Here is a 27,719-nt window from a genome sequence, read left to right on the forward strand (position 1 = left end):
GTCTCTGTGGCACGTCTAATGCCTAACCCTATGTCCATAATGCTTAAATAAAAGTTTAAGGATCTACGTTTTGGTGCCGCCTATATTTCTACCTTGAATGAATATTTCCTGTATTACACTACAGTATACACAGCTATAGAAGTGAATACCATTTGCAGCTAACATATAAATATATACAAATGATATAAATACGACCTCTTTCCTTAGGAAATCCTAAACATCTGGACCTGTGTGCACTTCCCCCCCCATATTATCTATGATTATCTGTGGCCTTGTTTATGTACCTGGGTAAAATTTCTTTTATTCAAGGCAATTCATGAGTTTTATTCGCTAGAGCTTATGGCTGAGCATAATTTTATTATACTTGAGTTAAAGTGAATCTTAGCCGTAGGTTTTACAAAGTTCTTTATTGTAAGATAATACATAAAGGCCACATGTCACCAAGTAATTTTTATCCACCTGAACTCTTGGTGTTTGGGGTTATTTATTAGTTAATGTTCATTATTAGGTTACATTGTATGACTTATATCCCATACAGGATTAGGCTACATGCACACTGCCATTGCCCACCGCACCGTAGGACGGCGGGCACACGGCAGCGCGCATAGGAAGATATGGCGCACGGCGCCGTAATACAGGAAAAGATAGGACATGTCGCATCTGTTCCCGGGCTACGGAGCGGTACGGTGCCACACGTGTACAGCACCATACCGCTCCCGTACCGGGCCGTGAGCCCATAGAAGTGTATGGGGGACGTATATCGGCCATATATACGTCCCCCATACATGTGTGTGAATGTAGCCTTAGTCATTAAATACAGTACCTGGAATTTGGGGTGACCTATATAAAGTGAGGCATCTGAGGTTTTTTCTATTAGTTTCGTACTATTGAGTGCCCAATAGGGGGAAGATTTGTTATTTGTATTTTTTCATCATCGTACTCAAAAATCGTTTCTATTGCAAGATCCACAGCAGCTAACAAAAGTATCAGATTAAAGAGAAGTCTATGGAGAGGGCAGGGGGGAAGAGGGAGCAGGAGCATAGTGTGAGACACAGGTACAAACAGAATCTGCTGGAGCTAATGTTAAGTTGCTATCTTACTCCAAGTGCTTTATGCACATGAGTACTTCTCTACAATATTCTGTATAGTCCAGCTGATGCTCCATCATCTCTTCTGATTTCTGTGTGCATGTATGGAGACCGGCCTGATGTTTTTCAATCAACTGAAAATTTAATATGCAGAAGGGAAAACTGCAAAATAAATGCATACATAATAATAGTCAACTCTGCTTCATCCATCTCACAAAAATATCCAAGTACAAGAGATCAATGGAGAGGGAAAGAGTGAGCAGGACCTCAAATCAAGCCCTGCTATTGGAGAGATCTGCTGATTATGGCCAGACCTTGACCTAGTCGGTTATCAACATATGTGATCCTATGAGTAGATTGCTCCCTTTTCCTGAATATCCACCTAATATATTTGGCCATCCCCATATCCATGCCACTATGCAATGGCACCCTGTGCCCCTGCAGCCGCCTCGTTATCTCTCAGTGATTAGTTCTTCTGCAATGACTTTATCAGCTGAGATGATAACAAAGCAAACCTCTATTTTATGGCCTTTGTCGGAGTATAAGTTACTTGACAGATAGATTTGGGGATACAGTGTCCAGGATGGCACCACCCTGGCCGGAGGTCCTGCTGGTTCTCCTCTCATCCATGTGTTATAGCCTCAATGCTGCAGTTCCTGGAAACTTCCTGGCCATTGCTGGACCTTTGCACAGCATTGAAGATAATGGTCTCCATAATGAAGTGGAGACATCGGGAGTCTTTGGGTGTAATAGTAAGGTGATCAATAACCTGAAAGACCAAATTCCCACTCTACAGCAATATAGCGTCACCTACTACAAGGTCCGGCTAGGCCTGAACTCTGGGTACTTCAAGGAGATCCTTAATGGGCAACTGCAGTGTTACAGGACCCTTCTTCAGGAGCTGAATGGAGCCAACATTAAACCAATTGTAATCTTATTTGACAGAAGCCATAAGAGAATATCCACAGAGAATCCCAAAACTGGTGCTAGCCCTGCAGATGCCTATGCAGAATATGCTGAATTTGCATTCCACTCATTGGGAGACTTGGTCCAAACCTGGATAACATTTGATGTTCATGAAGATGTCACAGATTCACAATCCCTGCAGGTTCTTCTAGACGCCCATGAGAGAGTATACACGTTATATCACCAGAAGTATTCTGCTGGAGGTGAGTGGGACCCGGGGGAATCAAGACTTATATAAGCCCATGGGGACAAATATATAAATTAAATACAAATAACGTGATAATGTCTTTTTCAATCTTGGTGTATTACCCTTATCTCAAAAACCATAATGTTAATCACTTAAATGTTTATTTTATAGGACAAAATCAAATAAGAAAATAACTATAATACTGCCCCCTATGTACAAGAATATAACTACTATAATACTGCCCCCTATGTACAAGAATATTACTACTATAATACTGCCCCTTATGTACAAGAATATAACTACTGTAATACTGCCCCCTATGTACAGGAACATAATTACTATAATACTGCCCCCTATGTACAGGAATATAACTACTATAATACTGCCCCCTATGTACAGGAATATAACTACTATAATACTGCCCCCTATGTACAGGAATATAACTACTATTATACTGCCCCCTATGTACAGGAATATAACTACTATAATACTGCCCCCTATGTACAAGAATATAACTACTGTAATACTGCCCCCTATGTACAAGAATATAACTACTATAATACTGCCCCCTATGTACAAGAATATAACTACTATAATACTGCCCCCTATGTACAAGAATATAACTACTGTAATACTGCCCCCTATGTACAAGAATATAACTACTATAATACTGCCCCCTATGTACAGGAATATAACTACTATAATACTGCCCCCTATGTACAGGAATATAACTACTATAATACTGCCCCCTATGTACAAGAATATAACTACTATAATACTGCCCCCTATGCACAGGAATATAACTACTATAATACTGCCCCCTATGTACAAGAATATAACTACTATAATACTGCCCCCTATGTACAAGAATATAACTACTATAATACTGCCCCCTATGTACAAGAATATAACTACTATAATACTGCCCCCTATGTACAGGAATATAACTACTATAATACTGCCTCCTATGTACAGGAATATAACTACTATAATACTGCCCCCTATGTACAGGAACATAACTACTATAATACTGCCCCCTATGTACGGGAACATAACTGCTATAATACTGCCCCCTATGTACAGGAATATAACTACTATAATACTGCCCCCTATGTACAAGAATATAACTACTATAATACTGCCCCCTATGTACAGGAATATAACTACTATAATACTGCCCCCTATGTACAAGAATATAACTACTATAATACTGCCCCCTATGTACAGGAATATAACTACTATAATACTGCCCCCTATGTACGGGAACATAACTACTATAATACTGCCCCCTATGTACGGGAACATAACTACTATAATACTGCCCCCTATGTACAAGAATATAACTACTATAATACTGCCCCCTATGTACAGGAATATAACTACTATAATCCTCCCCCCTATGTACAGGGATATAACTACTATAATACTGCCCCCTATGTACAGGAATATAACTACTATAATACTGCCCCTATGTACAAGAATATAGCTACTATAATACTGCCCCTATGTACAGGAATATAACTACTATAATACTGCCCCCTATGTACAAGAATATAACTACTATAATACTGCCTCCTATGTACAGGAATATAACTACTATAATACTGCCCCCTATGTACAAGAATATAACTACTATAATACTGCCCCCTATGTATAAGAATATAACTACTATAATACTGCCCCCTATGTACAAGAACATAACTACTAAAATACTGCCCCTATGTACAAGAATATAACTACTATAATACTGCCCCCTATGTATAAGAATATAACTACTATAATACTGCCCCCTATGTACAGGAACATAACTACTATAATACTGCCCCCTATGTACAGGAACATAACTACTATAATACTGCCCCCTATGTACGGGAACATAACTACTATAATACTGCCCCCTATGTACGGGAACATAACTACTATAATACTGCCCCCTATGTACGGGAACATAACTACTATAATACTGCCCCCTATGTACAAGAATATAACTACTATAATACTGCCCCCTATGTACAGGAATATAACTACTATAATACTGACCCCTATGTACAGGGATATAACTACTATAATACTGCCCCCTATGTACAGGAATATAACTACTATAATACTGCCCCTATGTACAAGAATATAGCTACTATAATACTGCCCCTATGTACAGGAATATAACTACTATAATACTGCCCCCTATGTACAAGAATATAACTACTATAATACTGCCTCCTATGTACAGGAATATAACTACTATAATACTGCCCCCTATGTACAAGAATATAACTACTATAATACTGCCCCCTATGTATAAGAATATAACTACTATAATACTGCCCCCTATGTACAAGAACATAACTACTATAATACTGCCCCTATGTACAAGAATATAACTACTATAATACTGCCCCCTATGTATAAGAATATAACTACTATAATACTGCCCCCTATGTACAAGAATATAACTACTATAATACTGCCCCCTATGTACAAGAATATAACTACTATAATACTGCCCCCTATGTACAGGAATATAACTACTATAATACTGCCCCCTATGTACAAGAATATAACTACTATAATACTGCCCCCTATGTACAAGAATATAACTACTATAATACTGCCCCTATGTACAAGAATATAACTACTATAATACTGCCCCCTATGTACAGGAATATAACTACTATAATACTGCCCCCTATGTACAAGAATATAACTACTATAATACTGCCCCCTATGTATAAGAATATAACTACTATAATACTGCCCCCTATGTACAGGAATATAACTACTATAATACTGCCCCCTATGTACAAGAATATAACTACTATAATACTGCCCCCTATGTATAAGAATATAACTACTATAATACTGCCCCCCAGGGCCGATTCTAGCTTTTTTGCTGCCTGAGGCGAAAACTCAAATGCTGCCCCCTCCCCCCCTTTAAAAAAAAATAAAAATCCTAGCCCTGATCTCCTTCTATATACCGCCCACTGAATGGTCTCTTGCAATAAAACAATACAAAACTAAATTAATTTAAATAGTAATAGAAATTAAATAGTATTTACACTAAAAGTACATAAATGCGCGAAACATTCTATCTGTACATATATATATGTACATACAACTTACTACATTAACATTCCACATTAATACACATTTTTAATCTATACATACATCAGCCATATATATGAAATAAACCACTACTCCTATAATGAATCATGACTTTCCCATTTTTCTTCAGAGGATCTTGCTGGTACATCAGCAGGTGGTAGATGGAGGGGTCAAAAGAGTAACTGAGGGGGTCAAAAATAAGTAAGCAGGAGGACCATACACAGCATCACATACCGCAGGCAGCAGCATACACACCGCATCATACACACACTGAATATACATGCAGCATACACACAGCATCAGATACAGCATCATACACACAGCATATACATGCAGCATCATATACAGCAGGCCGCAGCATACACTCCGCGTCATACACACACAGCAGACAGCAGCATACACAGCATCATACACACACAGCATATACATGCAGCATACACAGCATCAGATACAGCATCATATACACAGCATATACATGCAGCATACACAGCATCAGATACAGCATCATATACACAGCATATACATGCAGCATCATATACAGCAGACAGCAGCATACACTCCGCATCATACACACACAGCAGACAGCAGCATACACAGCATCATACACACACAGCATATACATGCAGCATACACAGCATCAGATACAGCATCATATACACAGCATATACATGCAGCATACACAGCATCAGATACAGCATCATATACACAGCATATACATGCAGCATCATATACAGCAGACAGCAGCATACACTCCGCATCATACACACACAGCAGACAGCAGCATACACAGCATCATACACACACAGCATATACATGCAGCATACACACAGCATCACATACAGCAGGCCGCAGCATACACTCCGCATCACAAACATGAGGAAGCAGCATACACAGCATCATATACACACAGCATATACATGCAGCATCACATACAGCAGGCAGCAGCATACACAGCATCACACACAGCAGGCAGCAGCATACACAGCATCATACACAGCAGGCAGCAGCATGCACAGCATCATACACAGCAGGCAGCAGCATGCACAGCATCATATACACACAGCATATACATGCAGCATCACATACAGCAGGCAGCAGCATACACAGCATCACACACAGCAGGCAGCAGCATACACAGCATCATACACAGCAGGCAGCAGCATGCACAGCATCATACACAGCAGGCAGCAGCATGCACAGCATCATACACAGCAGGCAGCAGCATGCACAGCATCATACACAGCAGGCAGCAGCATGCACAGCATCATACACAGCAGGCAGCAGCATGCACAGCATCATACACACAGCAACATGCACAGCATCATACAAACAGCAACATGCACAGCATCATACACACAGCAACATGCACAGCATCATACACACAGGAGCATATACACAGCATTATACACAGCATACATACAAAACAGCATACACAGCAGGCAGCAGCATACACACAGCAACATGCAGCATACCTGTAGCTTATGCACAGCAACATGCACAGCATACACCCAGCATACACCCAGCATACACCCAGCAACATACCTGTAGCTTACACACAGCAGCACACATAGCTGCTGATGAAGTTCAGGAGCTCTGAGCTGGTGGGCGGAGCTTGCTCATCGGAGCTTCTACAGCAGGAGCAGAGAGCTCAGCGGAGGATACTTTCTGGCTGCCCGGCTGTGGTGGAGCAGCAGCAAAGTGATAACTCTCCAGCTGACTGCTGCTCCACCAGCCAGTGAAGCCTCTGCACAGGCTTCCCGTCTGACCCTTCTCCTTCATCAGCCCACCGGGAGCCAGCCTTCCCCCTCCTCCTGCCAGCAGCGCTGCTGTTTATGTTCGGACCTGCCGCTGCCTCGATTCCTCACAGTAGCGCTGATGGAGGACACAGGCGGCGTTTGATGATGTCATGCCGCCAGCGTCCTCCATCAGCGCTACTGTGAGGAATCGAGGCAGCGGCAGGTCCGCACTGCTTGTGGGTGATTCGGCACCTACAGCTGTTTCGCCGCCTGCCTCAGGGCTCCGCATCTGCCGCCTGAGGCGAAATTTTCATCCCGCCTCATGGCAGATGCGGCCCTGCTGCCCCCTATGTACAGGAATATAACTACTATAATACTGCCCCCTATGTACAAGAATATAACTACTATAATACTGCCCCCTATGTACAAGAATATAACTACTATAATACTGCCCCCTATGTACAAGAATATAACTACTATAATACTGCCCCCTATGTACAAGAATATAACTACTATAATACTGCCCCTATGTACAAGAATATAACTACTATAATACTGCCCCCTATGTACAGGGATATAACTACTATAATACTATCCCCTATGTACAGGAATATAACTACTATAATACTGTCCCCTATGTACAGGAATATAACTACTATAATACTGCCCCCTATGTACAAGAATATAACTACTATAATACTGCCCCCTATGTACAGGAATATAACTACTATAATACTGCCCCCTATGTACAAGAATATAACTACTATAATACTGCCCCTATGTACAGGAATATAACTACTATAATACTGCCCCCTATGTACAAGAATATAACTACTATAATACTGCCCCCTGTGTACAGGAATATAACTACTATAATACTGCCCCTATGTACAAGAATATAACTACTATAATACTGCCCCCTATGTACAAGAATATAACTACTATAATACTGCCCCCTATGTACAAGAATATAACTGCTATAATACTGCCCCCTATGTACAGGAATATAACTACTATAATACTGCCTCCTATGTACAGGAATATAACTACTATAATACTGCTCCCTATGTACAGGAACATAACTACTATAATACTGCCCCTATGTACAAGAATATAACTACTATAATACTGCCCCCTATGTACAAGAATATAACTACTATAATACTGCCCCCTAAGTACAAGAATATAACTACTATAATACTGCTCCTATGTACAGGAATATAACTACTATAATACTGCTCCCTATGTACAGGAACATAACTACTATAATACTGCCCCCTATGTACAAGAATATAACTACTATAATACTGCCCCTATGTACAAGAATATAACTACTATAATACTGCCCCTATGTACAAGAATATAACTACTATAATACTGCCCCCTATGTACAAGAATATAACTACTATAATACTGCCCCTATGTACAAGAATATAACTACTATAATACTGCCCCCTATGTACAGGAATATAACTACTATAATACTGCCCCCTATGTACAGGGATATAACTACTATAATACTGCCCCCTATGTACAGGAATATAACTACTATAATACTGCCCCCTATGTACAAGAATATAACTACTATAATACTGCCCCCTATGTACAGGAATATAACTACTATAATACTGCCCCCTATGTACAGGAATATAACTACTATAATACTGCCCCTATGGACAAGGGCATTACTATTTTGGTATATGAACTCCCTGTTAGATTGTTACTATGACAAAGTCTGTTTATTGCAGTTTCCCTTTAATCATGATTTACTATTTTTTATAAATCTTTTGCTCTCATTATCTATTAACTGTATTGACTCCTCTCTGGTCTTCAGGTGACTTGTTTTTATCATGTCGTACTGATCACATTGTGAACTCTGCTCCCAGATAAGTCTTGTTTGTGCAAATCAATATCAAGGGCAGATAAGACAGTAATTGGAATGTGATAAGATTGATGAATGTGGCTGATACATTACTAAGCCACTGCTCAGTTTATCCGTGCACAGGATGTATAACTAATATTGTGATGAAAAAAAATGTAAGAAACATTTGACTATTTCAATAAATGCCCCTTTAATAACCAGCATTACGATCGATGAGATATCAACCATAGAGGCAGACAAGGCCATGGCTATGGGGCCCCCTGTAAGAAGGGGCTAGACTCTGTACTGGCTCTACCTCCCATTATAATGATTACCTGGGGCCACCACAAGGAGGACAAGTTAGTGTATTCATATTCAGAGATCCCATGAGCTCAGTCCTAGCTGTAGACATGTATATGTTACTAGCACCCCCTAGTGGTGGCTGTTGATAACCTGAATTTTATAACTTTATACCTTTTATGTTGTATGAAGGAAAGCAGATTATTTGGCGCTGTCTAAAGTCTCAGTTCTAATCTCCTTATAGATAAATTATGATATTGTGTTTGTATCTACAGGTGGCCGGTTATCTATTGCACTAGGATCAGGAACTCTGAGCACTTTTCTGTCTATGAACCCCCACGTTCTGGTAAATAAAGTTTTCCTTTCAGATTCATCATCCAGAATCAGAAAAATTCAACTTTTGAACAAAAAAAAATTAAAAATTAAACTAAAATGAAAGAAAGCCTAGTCTAAGTTTACAAAATCCAACTATTAGACATCTTCTCCAACGCAATAAAATCAGCTAGGGTGTCTTGTTGCCCAGTACGCGAAGGACATAGGATTCCTTTCCTCGGTAACCCAAAATATCTATTTCCAACTCCAAGGCTTTTCTTGAGCTGCACCAGTTCTCTGTAATGTGCTACCCAGGCAGTCAAGTAAGTTCCCAATAATTAAATTTGCTCCTTGACACTAGCATATTCATGACACACTTTTAAGCAGAAGATTTTGATGTGCCCATCCCATATTCTGCAGATTTCACTTCTGAAATAGGTGCTCATCAACAATGAGACCACCCTAGAGTTGTCCCTTTCACTGTAGCAGCTACACACCCCACCAATTGTCCAATTCTCTATATTTATAGGACAATGTTGACTTTCTTGCACTGAACGTACAACTTGACTGCCTTCAGGTGGAGCAGCTGCAACCATGGAATCAGGTAAGAGACATCAAGTATTATGTTCTTGAAGAGTCCATTCAAGTCTTGATCTAGATCAACAGGAAGTTCAATGGAGTCAGGAGTGGTGCAGAGGTCACGGTTACCCAAACGATATTTGACAGCCATGTTACAAATGTCGTACTTGGGCCTAGAAGCTCCAAATTATTCCATCGATACAAACCATCCTGGTACAATCTGTCTTAGGTAAATCTTTGAACTAAACCTAAAGTAACTGAGCATCCTGGGTCAGAGCTGCTTAGGAGACACAATTTTGAAGCTATTGTCCATGAGGCGACATGTTGACCCCATCACCTTGGTCATGATTCCTTCAGCATATTGTGTATTCTTATCATTTGCCTCGGCTTTTATCAATACAGAACATGAAGAAAGGTCTGGACATGTTGGTTTTCAGCTTAATTCTGAAGGACTGCAGCTCCATAGAAGCAAAATATCTCTCTGCTTTTCAAATGCTTAAAGGTAAAGTACGGTAGAAATGTCAAGTCTTTATAACAAACTGTGATAACAAAAGTTCTTAATGGAGAGAAAACAGAATACTGAATGTAACAGTCCAAGTCAAATTCTGTAGCTTCCTGTCTGTAGCTGTTGTACAGACAGGAAGCACCTAGAAGCAGCGCTCAGCCAATCACTGGGCAGACTAGCATTGTGTTTAGACTGTGATTGGCTGACTGCTCACTTCCTGTATGTTGAACCAGAAACAGGAAGTAAAGAAAAGCTTAGACAGAAAAAATGGGAGGAGGGTATTCTTTTATATTATTGAGCCCATTATGACTAATTCTTGAAAATGCATTGAATTCAGAGGCCTAAAATGGAAAGGGGTTACAGAAAGGAGGACAAGAGGGAAGAGACAGCAGGGACTACTAATATCTATGAAGGATGGGTGACAATAAGATGTTGCTTGTGCCCTTTGGTAACGATATTTGGGTAAAGTGGCCCCTAAATGTTTGTGTAAAGTTCTGTAAGACACTTCCTTCATTTTAGCGTATATATAACACTGTAATAATACTGGGTAACTCTATAGAACCCTGTAATTGTAATATTTTTTGATTTGTGTGTTTTGCAGCATTGGACAGGTCCGGCACAAGGTTCATAGGTTATGATATAAGTCAATTCATAAATCAAGCTGATGAGAATCCAAACAGGTCTGTACAGAAATGATATATTCTTTATAAAACCAAGTTCAGTATATATTAAGGACTTCCTATTATATGGGGCAGATATTCATCATTCTTGTTCCATTTCTTTATGATATCTTCATCTTATCCTCCTGCTCCCTCTGGAAGCACATAATTTAATTAATTTCAAAGGGAAGTGTAATGCCCCAATTTACCTCTGGGGGTGCTACAGGGAAATTATCCACTTCCTGCAAGAGCTCTACTAAACCCAGCAGTGAAATACCGTTATTGTCAACTAAAAAGGACTGTATAAGGCCTATGTAGCTAGAACTGTACATTAGACAAGCTTATTGTGACCGCTTCTGTAGATACCAAGGTGGAAAATGATGGTCACATGTTTGTGTACTAGCCAACCAGATATCAGAAACCACGTATAATACAGTGACCCATTTGACTCTTTTTGGTAGAAATAGCTGGCAAAGGGGTTGGTAGTAGAGGTTTTTCAATAAATTAAAACTAATAAAAATTTAAATGAAATTCTGGTTGATATCTTTGTAATGCAGACAGGAGCATCCGGCAAAAGCTTCCCGCTCGGCGTACACCACAGTATGGCAGAGATTTGCTAGTCAGACACCGGAAGAGAGAGATGACTTCTTGCAGGACACATTCCCTGAAGGCTTCCTTATGGGATCCTCTTCTTCAGCCTTCAAAGTAGAAGGGGGCTGGGCCGAGGGGGATAAAGGACAATCCATATGGGATGTTTATGGACAAAGTGGTAAAGCTGCAGACAATGGGACGGCGGATGTGGCTTGTGACAGCTACAACAAGATTGACTATGATGTGTATCTTCTGAAGGGCCTACAGTCCAAGGTCTATCACTTCTCCATCTCCTGGCCCCGAATATTCCCAACGGGACTGAACTCCACAGTCAATGCAGCGGGTGTGAAATACTACAACAAATTAATCAACAGGTTAATCCAAGAAAACATCAAACCAATGGTAACTTTGTATCACTGGGATCTGCCCCAAGCTCTGCAAGAGTCCGGCGGCTGGCAACATGAATCCACCATCCAGGCATTCGTGGAATATGCCGATTTCTGCTTCAGTAATTTTGGAGACAGGGTTAAGCATTGGATAACGTTCCATGAACCTTGTGTTGTCAGTTACGCTGGATACGGGACCGGAGAACATGCACCAGGGATCCAAGATCCAGGAAATGCCTCCTTCAAGGTACGAATTGGAAACGTAATCTAAATATTTCGGTAATTTGTAATATAAGTATGTAATATCTAGTGATCTTCTTTATTATAGGTGACCATTCACTGCGTTCACCCCTTGTTTGTTTCCTTAAATCGGCAGAGCTCAAATAATTCCAGCAGGGTTGGAATTTTTTTTTTTCTAGCCTTGAACCGATCCTATAAATCCCAATTTATCAGTGTCAATAACTTGTGCACACAGTATGCTAGTTTAGCTCTACTGTCAGGTGGGCGGCCCTAGGCTGGAGCAGACACCCTGGCACCACCCACCTGACTGTAGTGAGCAGAAATAGTTTGATGGATGACAAAAATAATGCCAGTAATGGTGGGGGCTAGAGGAAAAATTCCAACTGCTCCAGAAATAGTGGAGCAATATCTTTTGAAAGAAGCATAGAGAAGCATTTGGTGGAAACAGCCCAACCCCGGCACTAACACTTCAGAAAATCTCCTATCCCAAGTGTTGAACCTCTTAGATATCGCGGTCAAACATGGACTGAGCTGTCCACGCTGGTGCAGAGGGAGGGAGCTCACTCTGTCTGCTTTAGTCTGGGGTCCATCTTCTATTAGGCCAGAGCCTGTTACTAGCTTACAGTATAATGCACTGTGCTACATTTATAGCAGAGCATTATACAAGTGATCCAAGCGATCTCCTATCAGTGTCCCCTTGTGGGACAAATAATAAAAATAACAACGGGGCAGATTTACTTACCCGGCCCATTCGCGATCCAGCGGCGCGTTCTCTACGGTGGATTCGGGTCTTCCGGCGATTCACTAAGGCAGTTCCTCCGACGTCCACCAGATGTCGCTGCTGCGCTGAAGAGCATCGGAACGCACTGGAGTACACCGAGCCGGGCTGAGTGAAGGTAAGCGCGTGCCGAGCGATCCTTTTTTTAAAAAAATGCGGCGTTTTTTCCGAATCCGTCGGGTTTCCGTTCGGCCACGCCCCCCATTTTTCGTTGCGTGCATGGCAGCGCTGATGCGCCACAATCCGATCGCATGCGCCAATTCAATTCAGGGGAAATAGGCGCAAATCGGAAATATTCGGGTAACATGTCGGGAAAACGCGAATCGGGCCCTTAGTAAATGACCCCCAATGTGCAAAAAAAGAAAAACACAAAACTCACAAAAAACATTTTGCACTAACGCCACTGTACCCCTGTAGAAAACTTTAATAGTATTTATACTGAACTACAAAGAAATAAAAATAAATAAAGCAAAAGCGATGCCCAAATTGACATTTTTTAATCATCCATCACACATAAACTATGATTAAATCTGATTAAAAAATCTTATGAACTCCAGGCAGTCCCCAACTTTAGGACCTAAAGACGACGCCTAGTTACAGGCGGACCCCTCTGCCCCCCTGTGTCATCTGGTGAAGCTCTCTGGATGCTTTCCCTAGTCTTAGGCTGCAATGATCGACAGTAAGGTGTCTGTATTGAAGTTTTATTGATGATATTTGTTCCCGTGCACAATTTAGAAAGTCCAATCGTCAAAGGGACAAAAAAAAGTTGCAGTGAATCTCCATTTATAAAATATACCAGTTCCGACTTACATACAAATTTAACTTAAGTACAAACCTAAAGAACGTATCTTATGCACCGGAACTGCCTGTATATATAAAAATTACAGGTCTTTACACAAAAATAAGCCCATACACAGCCACATTGAGAAAAAAAATTTTTTTAAAGTTATTGAGATTGGAGGGAGATGATGCAAAAAGTTTTTTCCCCCAAAAACAATTTCATTAAAGCTGTATTCCCATTTCAGCAAATTTTTGGTAGTTTTTTTTTGTTTTTATGATAAAAAGTGATACAATTTTCCAATATACTTTCTGTATCAATTCCTCACCAATTTCTAGATCTCCGCTTGCTGTCCTCCTACAGAAAGCTTCTATGTTTACTACCAGTGGACAGAAATCTGACCATGGTCACACAGGTGCGCAGCTCGTTAGATCACACAGGTGCGCGGCTCGTTAGATCACACAGGTGCACGGCTCGTTAGATCACACAGGTGCGCGGCTCGTAATATCACACAGGTGCACAGCTCGTTAGATCACACAGGTGCGCGGCTCGTTAGATCACACAGGTGCACGGCTCCTTAGATCACACAGGTGCACGGCTCGTTAGATCACACAGGTGCACAACTCGTTAGATCACACAGGTGCACGGCTCGTTAGATCACACAGGTGCACAGCTCGTTAGATCACACAGGTGCGCGGCTCGTTAGATCACACAGGTGCACGGCTCGTTAGATCACACAGGTGCACGGCTCGTTATAACACACGGCTCTGATTACTCTCCATAACATATGAAGCCGCGCACCTGTGTGACCATGGTCACATTTCCGTCCACTGGTAGTAAACATAGAAGCTTTCCATGGAATGACAGCAAGCAGAGATCTAGGAAACTGTAAGGAATTGATACAAAAAGTACATTGTATAACTTGTATAACTTTTGTTCATAAAAAGAAATTACATAAATTTACTGTAATGGGAATACCCCTTGAAGTAAATTAAAGTTAAAAAAAAAAACAAAAAAAAACAACTAGAATTTGGTATCACTGTATGTGGATTTACCAGAGAAAAAAATGCTTTTATGTTATTTAGGTTCTATGATAACTGCAGAATTTATTTTAGAAAAAATAACTCCAGATTCACTTTTTTAAATATACTGTACAGAAAGGGTTAATAAAATTTCAGTAAAACATATATATATATAAAAAAAAAACGAATTGTGCTATTAAAAACTACAGTTTGTTCCGAAGAAACCAGACCCCATACAGGCAAAAAGGAACAGAAATTTTTTAAAAAATTCATAGTTAAAAAAATCAAAATGGGAATTAATGTATAAAACAGGAACGTAGATAAGGGGTTAAAGTAGAAAGTATATGGAAGCTTATTTTGGATTCATATGTAACATAGAAAACATTAACTTTTTATGAGCGGTAAAGTATCACATGGTGACATTTGTTATCGGTGGATATACAACGTCCTTCTATCTCTACAGCTGATTATTACAGCGCAGAATATCCTATATCAGCAGATTCCCGAATGTTTGATCCTTATAAAAACTCTTATCACATCATCAGGAGAATGGATAAGAATGTCTGTAATCAAGTCTTCTCCATTGTATCATCCTAGGTCACCCACAACATTGTGAAAGCTCACGCTAAGGCCTGGCATGTTTACAATGACAAGCACCGAGCCTCGCAGCAGGGTCAGGTGGGAATCTCTCTGAACTCAGACTGGGCAGAACCCCTAAACCCTACTAATCCAGATGACGTAAGTGCTGCCGAGCGATACCTCCAGTTCATGCTTGGGTGGTTCGCCCATCCTATACTTGTCAATGGAGACTATCCTGAGGTTCTGAAGACTCAAGTTGAAAACATAAATACCCAATGTTCCTCTACCGTGGCCGAGCTGCCCACATTCACTGAGGAGGAGAAGGCCTACATCAATGGCACAGCAGACTTCCTTGGCATCTCTTACTATACTTCCCGATTAGTCAATGCCACAGGAGGCCAGAGCTGTGCGGCTGATTATAATAATATTGGAGGTGTTGAATCCCATGTGGATCCATCATGGCCGACCACCTCATCTCCTTGGATCTACGTGGTGCCATGGGGTCTGAGAAGGCTTCTGAACTTTGTCAAAGAAGAATACGGTCAAGGAGGACTCCCCATATATATAACGGACAATGGTATTCCGACACCAGACACTGCCGATGTCTTCAATGACGTGGCTCGGGTGGAGTTCTTGACGTCTTCCATTAATGAAGCCTTGAAAGGTAAATTTCGAGTCTTTCTACCACTAGTACAGTTGTAATAAGACTGGAAAGTCCTAACCCAGATGTTTACTTTATCCCTTTGCAGCTGTCAAGATTGATAATGTAGCCGTAAATTCTTATATAGTCCGATCCCTGCTGGATGGATTTGAGGGGCCACCGGGATACCTCCATAGATTTGGTTTGCATTATGTAAATTTTGAAGATGCCAACAGACAAAGGACCCCCAAACAATCAGCTTATCTGCTCTCGACTATTATCGGAAATAATGGTTTCCCAGTACAAAGTACAAAGAGAAGCAAGTCGGGTTCATCAACTTTAAGATGGTCACATTCAAGAAAGTTGCCTCCCCTTCCGGCGTCACATGTGCCTTCAACCGCAAAGGTCGTATGGGAAAAATTCTCAGGGCAAACTGCTTTCGAAAGAGACATGTACCATTACTCAACCTTCCCGGAAGATTTCAAGTGGGGAGTTTCAACCTCGGCTTATCAGATTGAAGGGGGGTGGAATGCAGATGGGAAAGGACCAAGTACCTGGGATACATTCACACAGGTACCTGGAAATATTCCTAGTAATGCAAACGGAGACTTTGCTTGTGATAGTTACAATCGGTTGGACGCAGACTTGTACATGCTCAGGAGTCTGGGGGTGAAAAGTTACCGATTCTCCATCTCATGGTCTCGAATCTTCCCAACTGGACAAGGCCCAGTCAATGATAAGGGTGTTGAGTATTATAATAGGCTTATTGATGGCCTCCTGGCAAACAACATCTCACCAATGGTGACCCTTTACCACTTTGACCTTCCTCAGGCTCTCCAAGATATTGGTGGCTGGGAGAATGACACAGTCCTCGAAGCTTTTCATAGCTATGCAGATTTTTGTTTTAGAACATTTGGCGATCGGGTTAAGTTCTGGATGACCTTCAACCAACCCCACACAATCGTAACAGCTGGATATGGATCGGGGTTGTTCCCACCACAAGTCAAAGATGATCCTGGCTCAGCTCCATATAGAGTTGCACATAATCTGCTTAAAGTCCATGCTAGGGTTTATCATACGTACGATGAGAAGTACCGGGCAAGCCAAGGAGGTGTCATCTCCATCAGTCTCAACACAGACTGGGTGGAGCCCAAAGACCACACTGAACCCCGAGACATTGAGGCTGCTGACCGCTACCTACAGCTCACACTGGGATGGTTTGCCCACCCTATTTTCAAAAATGGTGACTACCCAGAGGCAATGAAATGGCAAATAGCTAACAAGAGTGAGCTCCAGGGTCTCCAATCTTCCAGGCTTCCAGCTTTTACAGAAGAGGAGAAGGCCTATATCCAAGGCACAGCCGATGCTTTCTCCATCAACATTTATGCCACAAAAATAGTGCAGCATAAAACTTTGAGGCTTGTTCCACCATCTTTTGAAACTGATCTAGACATCACAGAAGAATATTCTACAAACTGGCCAACATCAGCCATTGCCCAGCACAGACCAGTGGCCTGGGGCCTGAGGAGGCTGCTCAACTGGGTGAAAGAAGAGTATGGAGATGTCCCGATATACATCACCGAGAATGGTGTGTCAACAAATAACAATGACTTTGATGACAGTAGCCGAATATTTTACTATAAAACCTATATCGATGAGGCTTTGAAAGGTTCGTAATATACAGTAGACATGTAATTTTGTATAATGGCCATAACGGTGGGAGTAATGACATGTATATGGATTTCCTGTTGTTTCAGCTCACAGTCTAGACGGAGTAAATCTTAGAGGTTACACCGCCTGGTCCCTCATGGATACCTTTGAATGGAATTTGGGATATTCTGTGCGTTTTGGCCTGCACCATGTGGATTTCATGAATACTAACCGTCCCAGGACTGCAAGGCGATCTGCCATGTATTACTCTGAGGTTATACGGAACAACGGTATCCCTCTACAGAAAGAAGATGAATTTCTATATGGAGAGTTCCGTCCGGACTTTGCATGGAGTGTGGCATCTGCCTCCTATCAGGTAAGGAAAGCGCAAACCATAGAATGAAACCTCCACCGATTAGCGGTAATCTCAAGGTAGTAAGGGTCTTGTTTTGCTGCAGTGCCCCCACAGGTGAAACTAAGAACTGCACCCTGTCCACTAATGAGTTGTATATTTAATGAAGCATAGGACCAGACCTCCAGAGTTAGAGATGCTCTCTGTAACCCCTCTAGACCTTAGCCAATTTGTGGTATGGAAATTGTGCTTCTAATCTAGAGAACTTCTTAAAACTTCTGGATCTAATTAATATACTGATCGAGAAGCGTACAGTTTTAAGGTCCGTTCCATCAGAAGAACCCTCTTGCATTTCCCCTAACATTAAGTTAATTAGTGGGACATGGGGGGGGGGGAGGACTATCAATTGCCCAGTAATATTTTTGAGTGAGGTGGAGACCCTTGTTGAGTGACTAGGATGATGCCAGTGATGTTCCTCTGTTCCTCAGATTGAAGGTGCGTGGAGAGCGGATGGGAAAGGCCTGAGTATCTGGGATAAGTACACACATTCACTCGGGAGAATATCAAATGATGATAATGGCGATGTGGCCTGTGACAGCTACAACCGCATGGACCAGGACATTGAGCTGCTCAAACAACTGAAGGTTTCACATTACCGATTCTCCATCTCATGGCCGCGGGTCCTTCCTGACGGGACCCGAAACCGTGTGAATAAAGCCGGCTTCAACTACTACAGCAAACTGGTGGACGCTCTACTGGCCGCCAATATCCAGCCTCAGGTAATATTGGTGGGGATCTTACGTAGAGGCATAACCATAAGTGACTGATAGACGTGACTCCCGTCCCGGTCACCCTGAGCTCTGTACTTTATGGGCGGCTTGTATTCATGATGGAAGGATTACTGGGCATTTTTTTTGGTAACAACCACCATATATAGTGAATAGTTGACCCGTCCTACAGAAATTGGCAGGTCCGGCCCTAACATCTAAGGTGTATATGAACCTTTCAGTACACTTTAGGCTTCGTAGCAGCTCTGTCTACGAGCATCAATAATAATACTGCAAACTCCTCAATATGTTTTCTTTCCTATAGGTGACGATATATCACTGGGATCTCCCCCAAACCCTACAAGATGTCGGGGGATGGGAAAACGAGACCATAGTTGGAAGATTTAGAGATTACGCTGACTTTCTCTTCTACAGACTGGGGGATAGGGTGAAATTCTGGATCACCCTGAATGAGCCGTACATCGTTGCTAATTTAGGGTACGGTTATGGCACCGCAGCTCCAGGTAAAGACCAATATCGGTAGTTTTGGTATCAAGCCGGAATAAACTTTATAAATATGTGTATAACCCTAAAAGATGACCCTATAGAACCTGTCCTTAACTAATATATACTCTATGTCAATTAGGGTCTCCGCTATCCTAATGCCCTATGCTTAAAGGGACTCAACAACCATAATTGACTGCAGTTTTAGGGGCGGGACTAGGGGTGGGATTTGTGCACACACCAACTGTAAGTAGCCATCGCAGGTAGGTTAGGGGTGATCCAAAGAGGCTGGACTTACTAATATGTATAAAAGGCAATTGATTTGTATCTCTCCTTCTCTTTCTGGAGGACCCCACAAGTTTATACATTACACAGAGAACCAGTTTATGTCAGTGTAATCCTTCATCTCACCTGGGGGGGCGCTGCAGGAGGAATGAACGCTTGCTCCTGAAGTGTAGAGAGTTATGATTGTTAAATTTATAGTACTGACCGTGCATCATTACATTAATATATATATATAGTTTACATTGTTTTTATCTTGACTAATGTGACAAAACATGAACTGAAATTTTATTTTCTGTATGATCCCTTTAAGGAATCACCAGCAGGCCTGGCACTGGGCCGTATCAAGCTGGACATAATCTCATTCGGGCCCACGCCGAGGCCTGGCACCTCTATAACAGCACCTACAGAGAAAGACAAGGGGGCCTCATATCCATCACTATTAACTCCGACTGGGCCGAACCAAGAAACCCGTATAAGCAGGAAGATATAGAGGCGGCCCGGAGATATATGATGGTACGACCCAACAGAATAATTGTAGGATTGTCATATATTTGTGCTGACACTACATTATGGTGTAAAACTGGAAACCATCAGTAAGCAGGGAAGCTTCTCTTTCGGTTTATTGCTCTTACTATGTTATTTAGCACTTGATGGGTCATTATAGGGATGTCATGTAATGGTTGTAAAAGGGTTTTAGAGCAATTCATATGTCAAACAATGAAACCAGCTGTCAGCCTGTAGTCGTAGTCATGCAGAGGAGCTGTATACATAGAACGGTAGGATTTTCATGCGTTTGATTACCGTTTTGTTCTTTTCCTGCCTAGTTTTATGGAGGATGGTTCGCCAATCCAATTTTCAACAATGGAGATTACAATGAGATCATGAAGTCAAGGGTCCTGGAGAGGAGCCTGGCACAAGGACTGACAAAATCACGGTAGGAGGAATAGACATAAAAAGGTTTGGATTATCATCTTTTATGTATTTGTATATATACATGCAGCCAAGGACCATCGGACCTGACTCCATTCATAGGTTGAAGCAGATCTAGGGGGGCACGGTGATAGGAATTATAAGAGGGGGCAGAGGAAAGATTGCAGGATCTGACTACACAGCTGTAGTCTGTAACCATAGTGACACATAACTCTACATAGGAGCAACTGTGAAGATTTCTGATCGGATTCTGCTACCAAAGTTGTGTACTTTGTATCATTATTACATGCAATTAGTAGCAATGCTTAGATACATGAGAAACATCTGTGTAAGACCCCCAAGAACACTGTACATGGGGTACACCAGGCCTCTTATACATCTTGCCCCCTACATCTACAGCCCTGAGATCAGCACACAAGGACATCTAGATTGTTATTATCATTATTTTGTCGCTATTAATAAAGATTCTGGGGCACATTTACTTACCCGGTCCTGTCGCGATCCAGCGGCGCGTTCCTCGACGTGGATCCGGGTTCTGCCGGGATTCACTAAGGTCGTGCGCTCGATATCCAGAAGGTGTCGCTGCTGCGCCGAGGTCCGCCGGAGTTCACCTTCTTCTCCTTGGTGTATGTAAGTGCTGATCTTGCAACATAAATCGCTTTTTTAAATTCCACGTTTTTTCTGAATCCGTCGGGTTTTCTGACGGCCACGCCCCCCGATTTCTGTCGCGTGAAAGCCGGCAACGATGTGCCATAATACGATCGCGTGCCCCCAAATCCCGGGGCAATTCGGTGCAAAACGGAAAATTTCGTGAAACCCGGGGAAAGTGCGCCCGACGGACCCTTAGTAAATGAGCCCCTATGTTTTATTATGGACTATGGATTATTCTGTTAACCCTTTACAGACTTCCGGAATTTACTGAAGAGGAGAAGAAAAGAATTAAAGGCACATACGACTTCTTTGGCTTCAATCACTATACCACAGTCTTGACCTCTCCTCTCAACTTCCGTCCGTCCGTAGAGTCTTATGATGCTGACAGGTAGGAGGAGCTTGTCGATTTTGCGCACAACCTGAGATGTTATTTAACTGTTACCACTAGGGGGAGCTAATTTCATACAGATTTACTATTTACCAATCTCTAGTGAGCTCCATCTAGTGGTGACTGCAGGATTACAGAATTTTGCCATTTATGCCTATGACTATATGAAGGGATTTGTTATATGAAGGTAAACATTTGGACATAAGAGCTCTATAAAGGTGGAGGGAGATTGGCAGATCACCATGATTTCAACCTTTAGAAGCCCAAGCCATGTGTGAACAGATCTGTATGAAGCAATATTGCACACGTGACCACTACCCCAATAACTTCAATGTTACTGTATAGCGCAGTACAGCACAGCTCTCATGGAAGTGAATAGAGCACTGTTCACACACATGCACCACTGCTACATTCACACCAGGGTCAAGGAAAGCTACAGGGCTCCAGAGTAAACTTAGACCTGTAATACATAATAATACAGGCAGTCCCCGGGTTACATACAAGATAGGTGCCACAGGTTTGTTCTTAAGTTGAATTTGTATGTAAGTCGAAACTGTATATTTTATAATTGTAGATCCAGACAAAATTCTTTTTTTGCCCCAGTGACAATTGGAGTTTCAAAACTTTTTGCTGTAATGGGACCAAGGATTATCAGTAAAAGTTCATTACAGACACCTTACAGCTGATTATTGCAGTCTGGGACTATAGTAACATCCAGAGAGGTCACAGAGGTCACAGGGGACAGAGTGGTCTGTCTGTAACTAGGGGTCGTCTGTAAGTCGGGTGTCCTTAAGTAGGGGACCGCCTGTATATCGTTCCTAGTATTGGTCTCTATGTATGGGTAAGATTCACTTTGCTTTTGTGATTGCTGGGGAGGTCATAGATGTCAGTCATCCAGCGATCGGTCACTTATCCTTTATCATGTGGACCTTGGATAAGCAGTACCAAGTTTTGGATCTGTTTAGATCAAATGGACTGATTCCCTTTTAGGTAGACATAGGATTCATCTTCTACCTCCTGAAGTGTCTCATTGTAATGTGCACCCTACACATCCGCGCACCATACACCAAACATTCCTGTATATTTACTGGCACAGGTCTATACTGCCACCTGCTGGTACCAGATTAGTACTGCTTTTCACATTCCAGAAAACCTTAAAAGAAAACTACTATCAAGAATCCCTCATGATAAACCCGGGACATTACTCATAGATCCAGGCACCGGGACTGTGGGATCTTCTTACATGTGTTATCCATGGCCTCCTTCCTTCTAATATCAACTTTTTAAACTGATGCTTATGAGCCAGACGAGCTCCGACTCCCCCCTTTCTGTATGTCTGCAGTAATCTCACACTAGGGGGAGGAGGGAGTGCTCTAGCACAGTGTAACAGCATGTGAAGCTACAGCACGGAGGGGCTCTGGTGAACCTTAACCCCCCATCCCGAGCTCTGTCTCATTAGCATAACTATAACATCGATTTTAGAAGGAAGGAGGCCACGGATAACAAATATAAGAAGATACCACAGTCCCGGTGCCTGGATCTATGAGTAATGTCAGGGTTTCCGAATGCAAATTCACTTTTTTTTAATGTGTCCACGAGATGAGTAATAGTAGACAGTTGGGTTATCACCTCTGCAATCCCACATTTGTTGAGAATTAGGGATTATTTGGTTTCTTGTAGTAGGAGGGAGCAGGATAACCTTTCACTATTCCCATTCATACAGTCAATAGGGCAAATGAGTACAAAAAGTTTGTAGCCCCAATAAGTCTTGGTAACCTTCTATGGAGTACCTACCTTATAACAGTGCTCCAAAACCACTGCATCCACATAAAGATGCAAGATAAAAGTTTGTCTGGCTGTAGCCACCACTAGGGGGAGCTGTTGTACAGGAAATGGATTTTACATATCCAGGTCCCTGAACGCTGCCATTGCTTTTATCCAGGGGTGTGGGCACGTTTTCTGATCGCACTTGGCTCGGGTCCGGCTCCATTTGGCTCAAAGTGACTCCTTTCGGCTTCCGGAGGATACTGAACTGGATAAAAGAAGAATTTAACAATCCTCCCATATATGTGACTGAGAATGGGATTTCTGAGCGGGGGACGAATCTGAACGATGTGTGGAGGGAACATTACTACAAGCTCTATGTCAACGAGGCGCTAAAGGGTAAGAGACTAGGACCCTGCAGATGAGTGCAAGCCATAACGAGGGGCATCAGCAGACTGCAAGGCTTCAGTTTATCAGGGCAGGGCATGATGGGAGTTGTAGTTACACAAGTACTTGTCTAACAAAGTGGGAACATTAAAGGGTATTTATACTTTCACCTCCACTCACTGTTTTGCTACATTTAATTTTAAAGGACATCTACTACCAGGATGAAGGATTGTAAACCCAGCACACTGACATGCTGGTGTGCGTGCACCATTAAACAGGATCAGCTCATCTTGTAGCTTCCTATGCGCTTGTTTTTAAGAAATAAAGTTTTTTTAAAAAAATATGCAAATTATGGGGCTCCTGGCTCCATTGACATATATTTTACATAATTTTTAAAACATTTTTAATTAAGTAAAAACAAGGTCCTAAGAAGCTAAAGGAAGAGCGGATCCTGCCTGAGGGGGCACACACCAGTATATCAGTGTGCTTGGTTTACAATGCTTCATCCTGGTGGTAGATATCCTTTAAGCATTTTTTTGTGTATACAGCCCCACTGCACACCTGCATGTCTCCATAGTAACAGACTACAGATAACCTGCATGTCGTCTGATGTCGCAATCATTTTTAATCTTGCCTTTGGATTGTTAGAAAGACATCTTAAACCCAAAATCATTAGATTCCCTCTAATCACATGGTTATTTCTAACAGCCTTCAAGTACGATGGGGTGGACCTGCGCGGCTACACGGGCTGGTGCCTTATGGATAACTTTGAGTGGGCCACAGGATTTGCTGAGCGATTTGGCTTCTTTTACACCAATTACACAGATCCCAATCTGGCTCGGATCCCCAAAAACTCTGTTAAGTATTACAGACAACTCATTAAGTGCAATGGATTCCCGGACCCCAAAAATGGTTCTCACCCCTGCCTCCAGCCGGACCCTGAAGGTAAGGGAACAGCATGATGATGGTTCAGATTTTCGGCTGGGTTAGTTACTAGAAACCCTCAATGATGTCACTTCACATGCTGTTACACTGTCCAGGAGCGCTTTCCCCCTCCCACCGTGTGCTGAAACGTCCTCTGCTGCAGTAAGATTAAATCAGGCAGAGGGAGAAGTGCTGAGGAAACAGGGGTAGGGGGGACAGTGTAACAGCCTGTGAAGCTGCAGCATGGAGGGGCTCTGGTAACACACCCCGGAGTTCTTGTAGCTCATTAGTATAATTATAAAAGTTGGTTTTAGAAGGAAGGAGGCCCTGGATAACAAATATAAGAAGATACCACAGTTATTGTGCCTACTTCTTTATTAAACAGCAGCATTGAGTCTGTAATCAGGTTTACATTGTTGATGTTTAATAAAAAAAAAACAGGAACTGCTTACATCACAGAGCGCCATCATCTAAGAGATTCTGTCCCCAGCACTATTTTTGGTCTTTGCCACTGGACTCAGCACCGGTCCATGGTTCAGTGTGAGCCCCCTTAATCATATTGATTTCAATGGCAGTGAGCTGTAATACCATACACAACCTGTGGAAAGCTGTGGCGCTGTTTTATACACTTATGGGCTAATGAAACATCTGGATTAGCTGTTGAGATGTGTTGGGGCAGCTGCAGAAATCTCTCCTGCACTGATAGTTTGTTACAATGTATCAGCTTAAAGTTTAGAGGACGATCTACAAAGATACCATTGTAACAAACACTCAGCTGTGAGAAGTATTGCCTCCGCTTCTAACATTGCATCCTCCTATGCATTTATTTCCACTCATACAGGAACAACTTCAGCCTCTACTCAGACGAGAACATCGGCCTCCACTCACCCTGGAGTAACATCGGCCTCCGCTCACCCTGGAGTAACATCGGCCTCCGCTCACCCTGGAGTAACATCTACCCCTGTTCACACACGCACATCCTCTGCACCCAACCCCGAGCCTGACAGCGTTTCCTTCCTGGGGATGCAGATCTCTACGTTGGACGCGACCACCGCTCTGTACGTGGAGTTCGCTCTTCTCCTCGCCGCCGTTTTAGGGATCATCCTGTTCTCCGTCCTGTACGGCAAGCAGCGCAAGAAATTAAAAATCGCACAATTGTTTTAGGTTCGGGTGTCACATGAATAATGATCTAACCCGGCGAAGAGACTTGTGTGATTACTGTCTGCACTGGATGTGACCCTCCGCTCCCGAGCCCATCAAGATTTCACCGATTTAGCAATTCCCTTACGAGTTACGAATATTGGTCGGTGTAAACGTTTCCCAGATTCCGCTATATCCTCTTTATAAGACGACATTGCTGGTTAATGCTTCCTCTGGTGTAAAGTCTTCCCAGCATATGAATCCCCCATCGTGTAGTATATCTACGAATCAGCGCAGAGGCTGCTGTAATCACAGGGCTAAAAGACAATCCACCTATAATATAACCTCCGTGTCACTGCTCTCCATCATGTATTATCCCGTGCGCGAGATCTACTGTAACCTCTCCTTACTGCAAGGTCTTCCTCCCATCATAGACATGTAAATGTCCCAAATAGAAGGGTCTCCTGTGATCACACAACCGCCAGTGATAACGAATTAAAGGAAATCTGCCTTCAAAATCCATCATGGGACACTTACTCCTAGATCCAGGTACCATGACGGTGGTCATCTTCTTATACAGACGACCCCTAGTTACAGATGGACCGCTCTGCCCCCTGTGACCTAAGGTGAAGATCTCTGGATGCTTTATTGTAGTCCTAGGCTGTAATGATCAGCCGTAAGCTGTATCGATAATCCTTCTTCCCGTGACAGTACAAAATTCTGGGAATCCAATTGTCACTGGGACACAAAAATTCTAGCCTGGAGCTACAGTTACAAAACATACCAGTTCTGACTTACATATCAATTCAACTTAAAGGACATCTACCAACCAGGATGAAGGATTGTAAACCAAGCACACAGACATACATGTGTGCGCCCCCTCTGGCAGGATCTGCACTTCTTGGGGCTTCTTATGCCCTTCTTTTTAATAAATTAATGTTTTATGTATTATGTTAATGTAATAATTATGCTTTTCTTCCCATAATAACAAGGCCCTAAGATGCTAAAAGAAGAGGAGAAAATGACAGAGTATGTCACCAGTATGTCAGTGTGCTTGGTTTACAATCCTTCATCCTGGTGGAAAATGTCCTTTAAGAACAAACCTTGAGAAGCTATCATGTACATAACCCCGGGACTCCATGTATTTGTTATCCAAGACCTCCTCCCTTCTAAAATCAACTTTTAAAATTATGCTAATGATCCAGGAGGGCACTTAACGAGAGCCCCTCCCTGCTATAGCTTCGCAGACTGTTACATCCGGCAGAGAGAGGCGACTAATGCCGAGCACGCAAGGGGATGGAGACAGTGTAAAAGCCTGCGAAACTGCAGCAAGGATAACTCATTAGCATCATTTTAAAAGTTGATGTTAGAAGGCAGGAGGCCATGGATAACAAATATAAGAAAATTCCCACAGTCCCGGTGCCTGGATCTATGAGTAATGTCCTTGGTTTATCAGGATGGATTGTGATGGGAGATTTCCGTCAACAATAACTCCACTAATAATCGAAGATTCATGTTATTTGCTGTTGTATCGGACATCAGCAGAAGGAAGAAGAAAAGGCTGCGGTAACCGAGGTCTTCAGCTTCAGATGTAAAGTACACAGTGTAAAACCTGCAAGTGAATGAAGCTTATAGAGCACTGGAAAGTTAGATTTATTTTTTTGGATC

General features: G+C 42.2%; 1 protein-coding gene across 1 annotated transcript; it reads left to right on the forward strand.

Annotated features, from left to right (window-relative positions):
- The first annotated feature begins 1,677 nt into the window (after positions 1 to 1,677).
- On the forward strand, positions 1,678 to 27,717 carry LOC140075874 (lactase/phlorizin hydrolase-like). The gene is made up of 17 exons (XM_072122250.1): positions 1,678 to 2,257; positions 9,516 to 9,586; positions 10,082 to 10,156; positions 10,534 to 10,633; positions 11,238 to 11,316; positions 11,853 to 12,519; positions 15,688 to 16,333; positions 16,419 to 17,978; positions 18,067 to 18,335; positions 18,800 to 19,090; positions 19,404 to 19,602; positions 20,178 to 20,380; positions 20,692 to 20,801; positions 21,702 to 21,836; positions 23,779 to 23,999; positions 24,696 to 24,932; positions 25,753 to 27,717. Exons 1-17 carry the CDS (start codon positions 1,717 to 1,719, stop codon positions 26,073 to 26,075), a joined length of 5,727 nt encoding a protein of 1,908 aa, XP_071978351.1. The 5' UTR covers positions 1,678 to 1,716; the 3' UTR covers positions 26,076 to 27,717.
- Positions 27,718 to 27,719: the final 2 nt, after the last annotated feature.

This window comes from Engystomops pustulosus, chromosome 8, assembly GCF_040894005.1.
Source record: "Engystomops pustulosus chromosome 8, aEngPut4.maternal, whole genome shotgun sequence".
NCBI classification, from domain to species: Eukaryota; Metazoa; Chordata; class Amphibia; order Anura; family Leptodactylidae; genus Engystomops; species Engystomops pustulosus.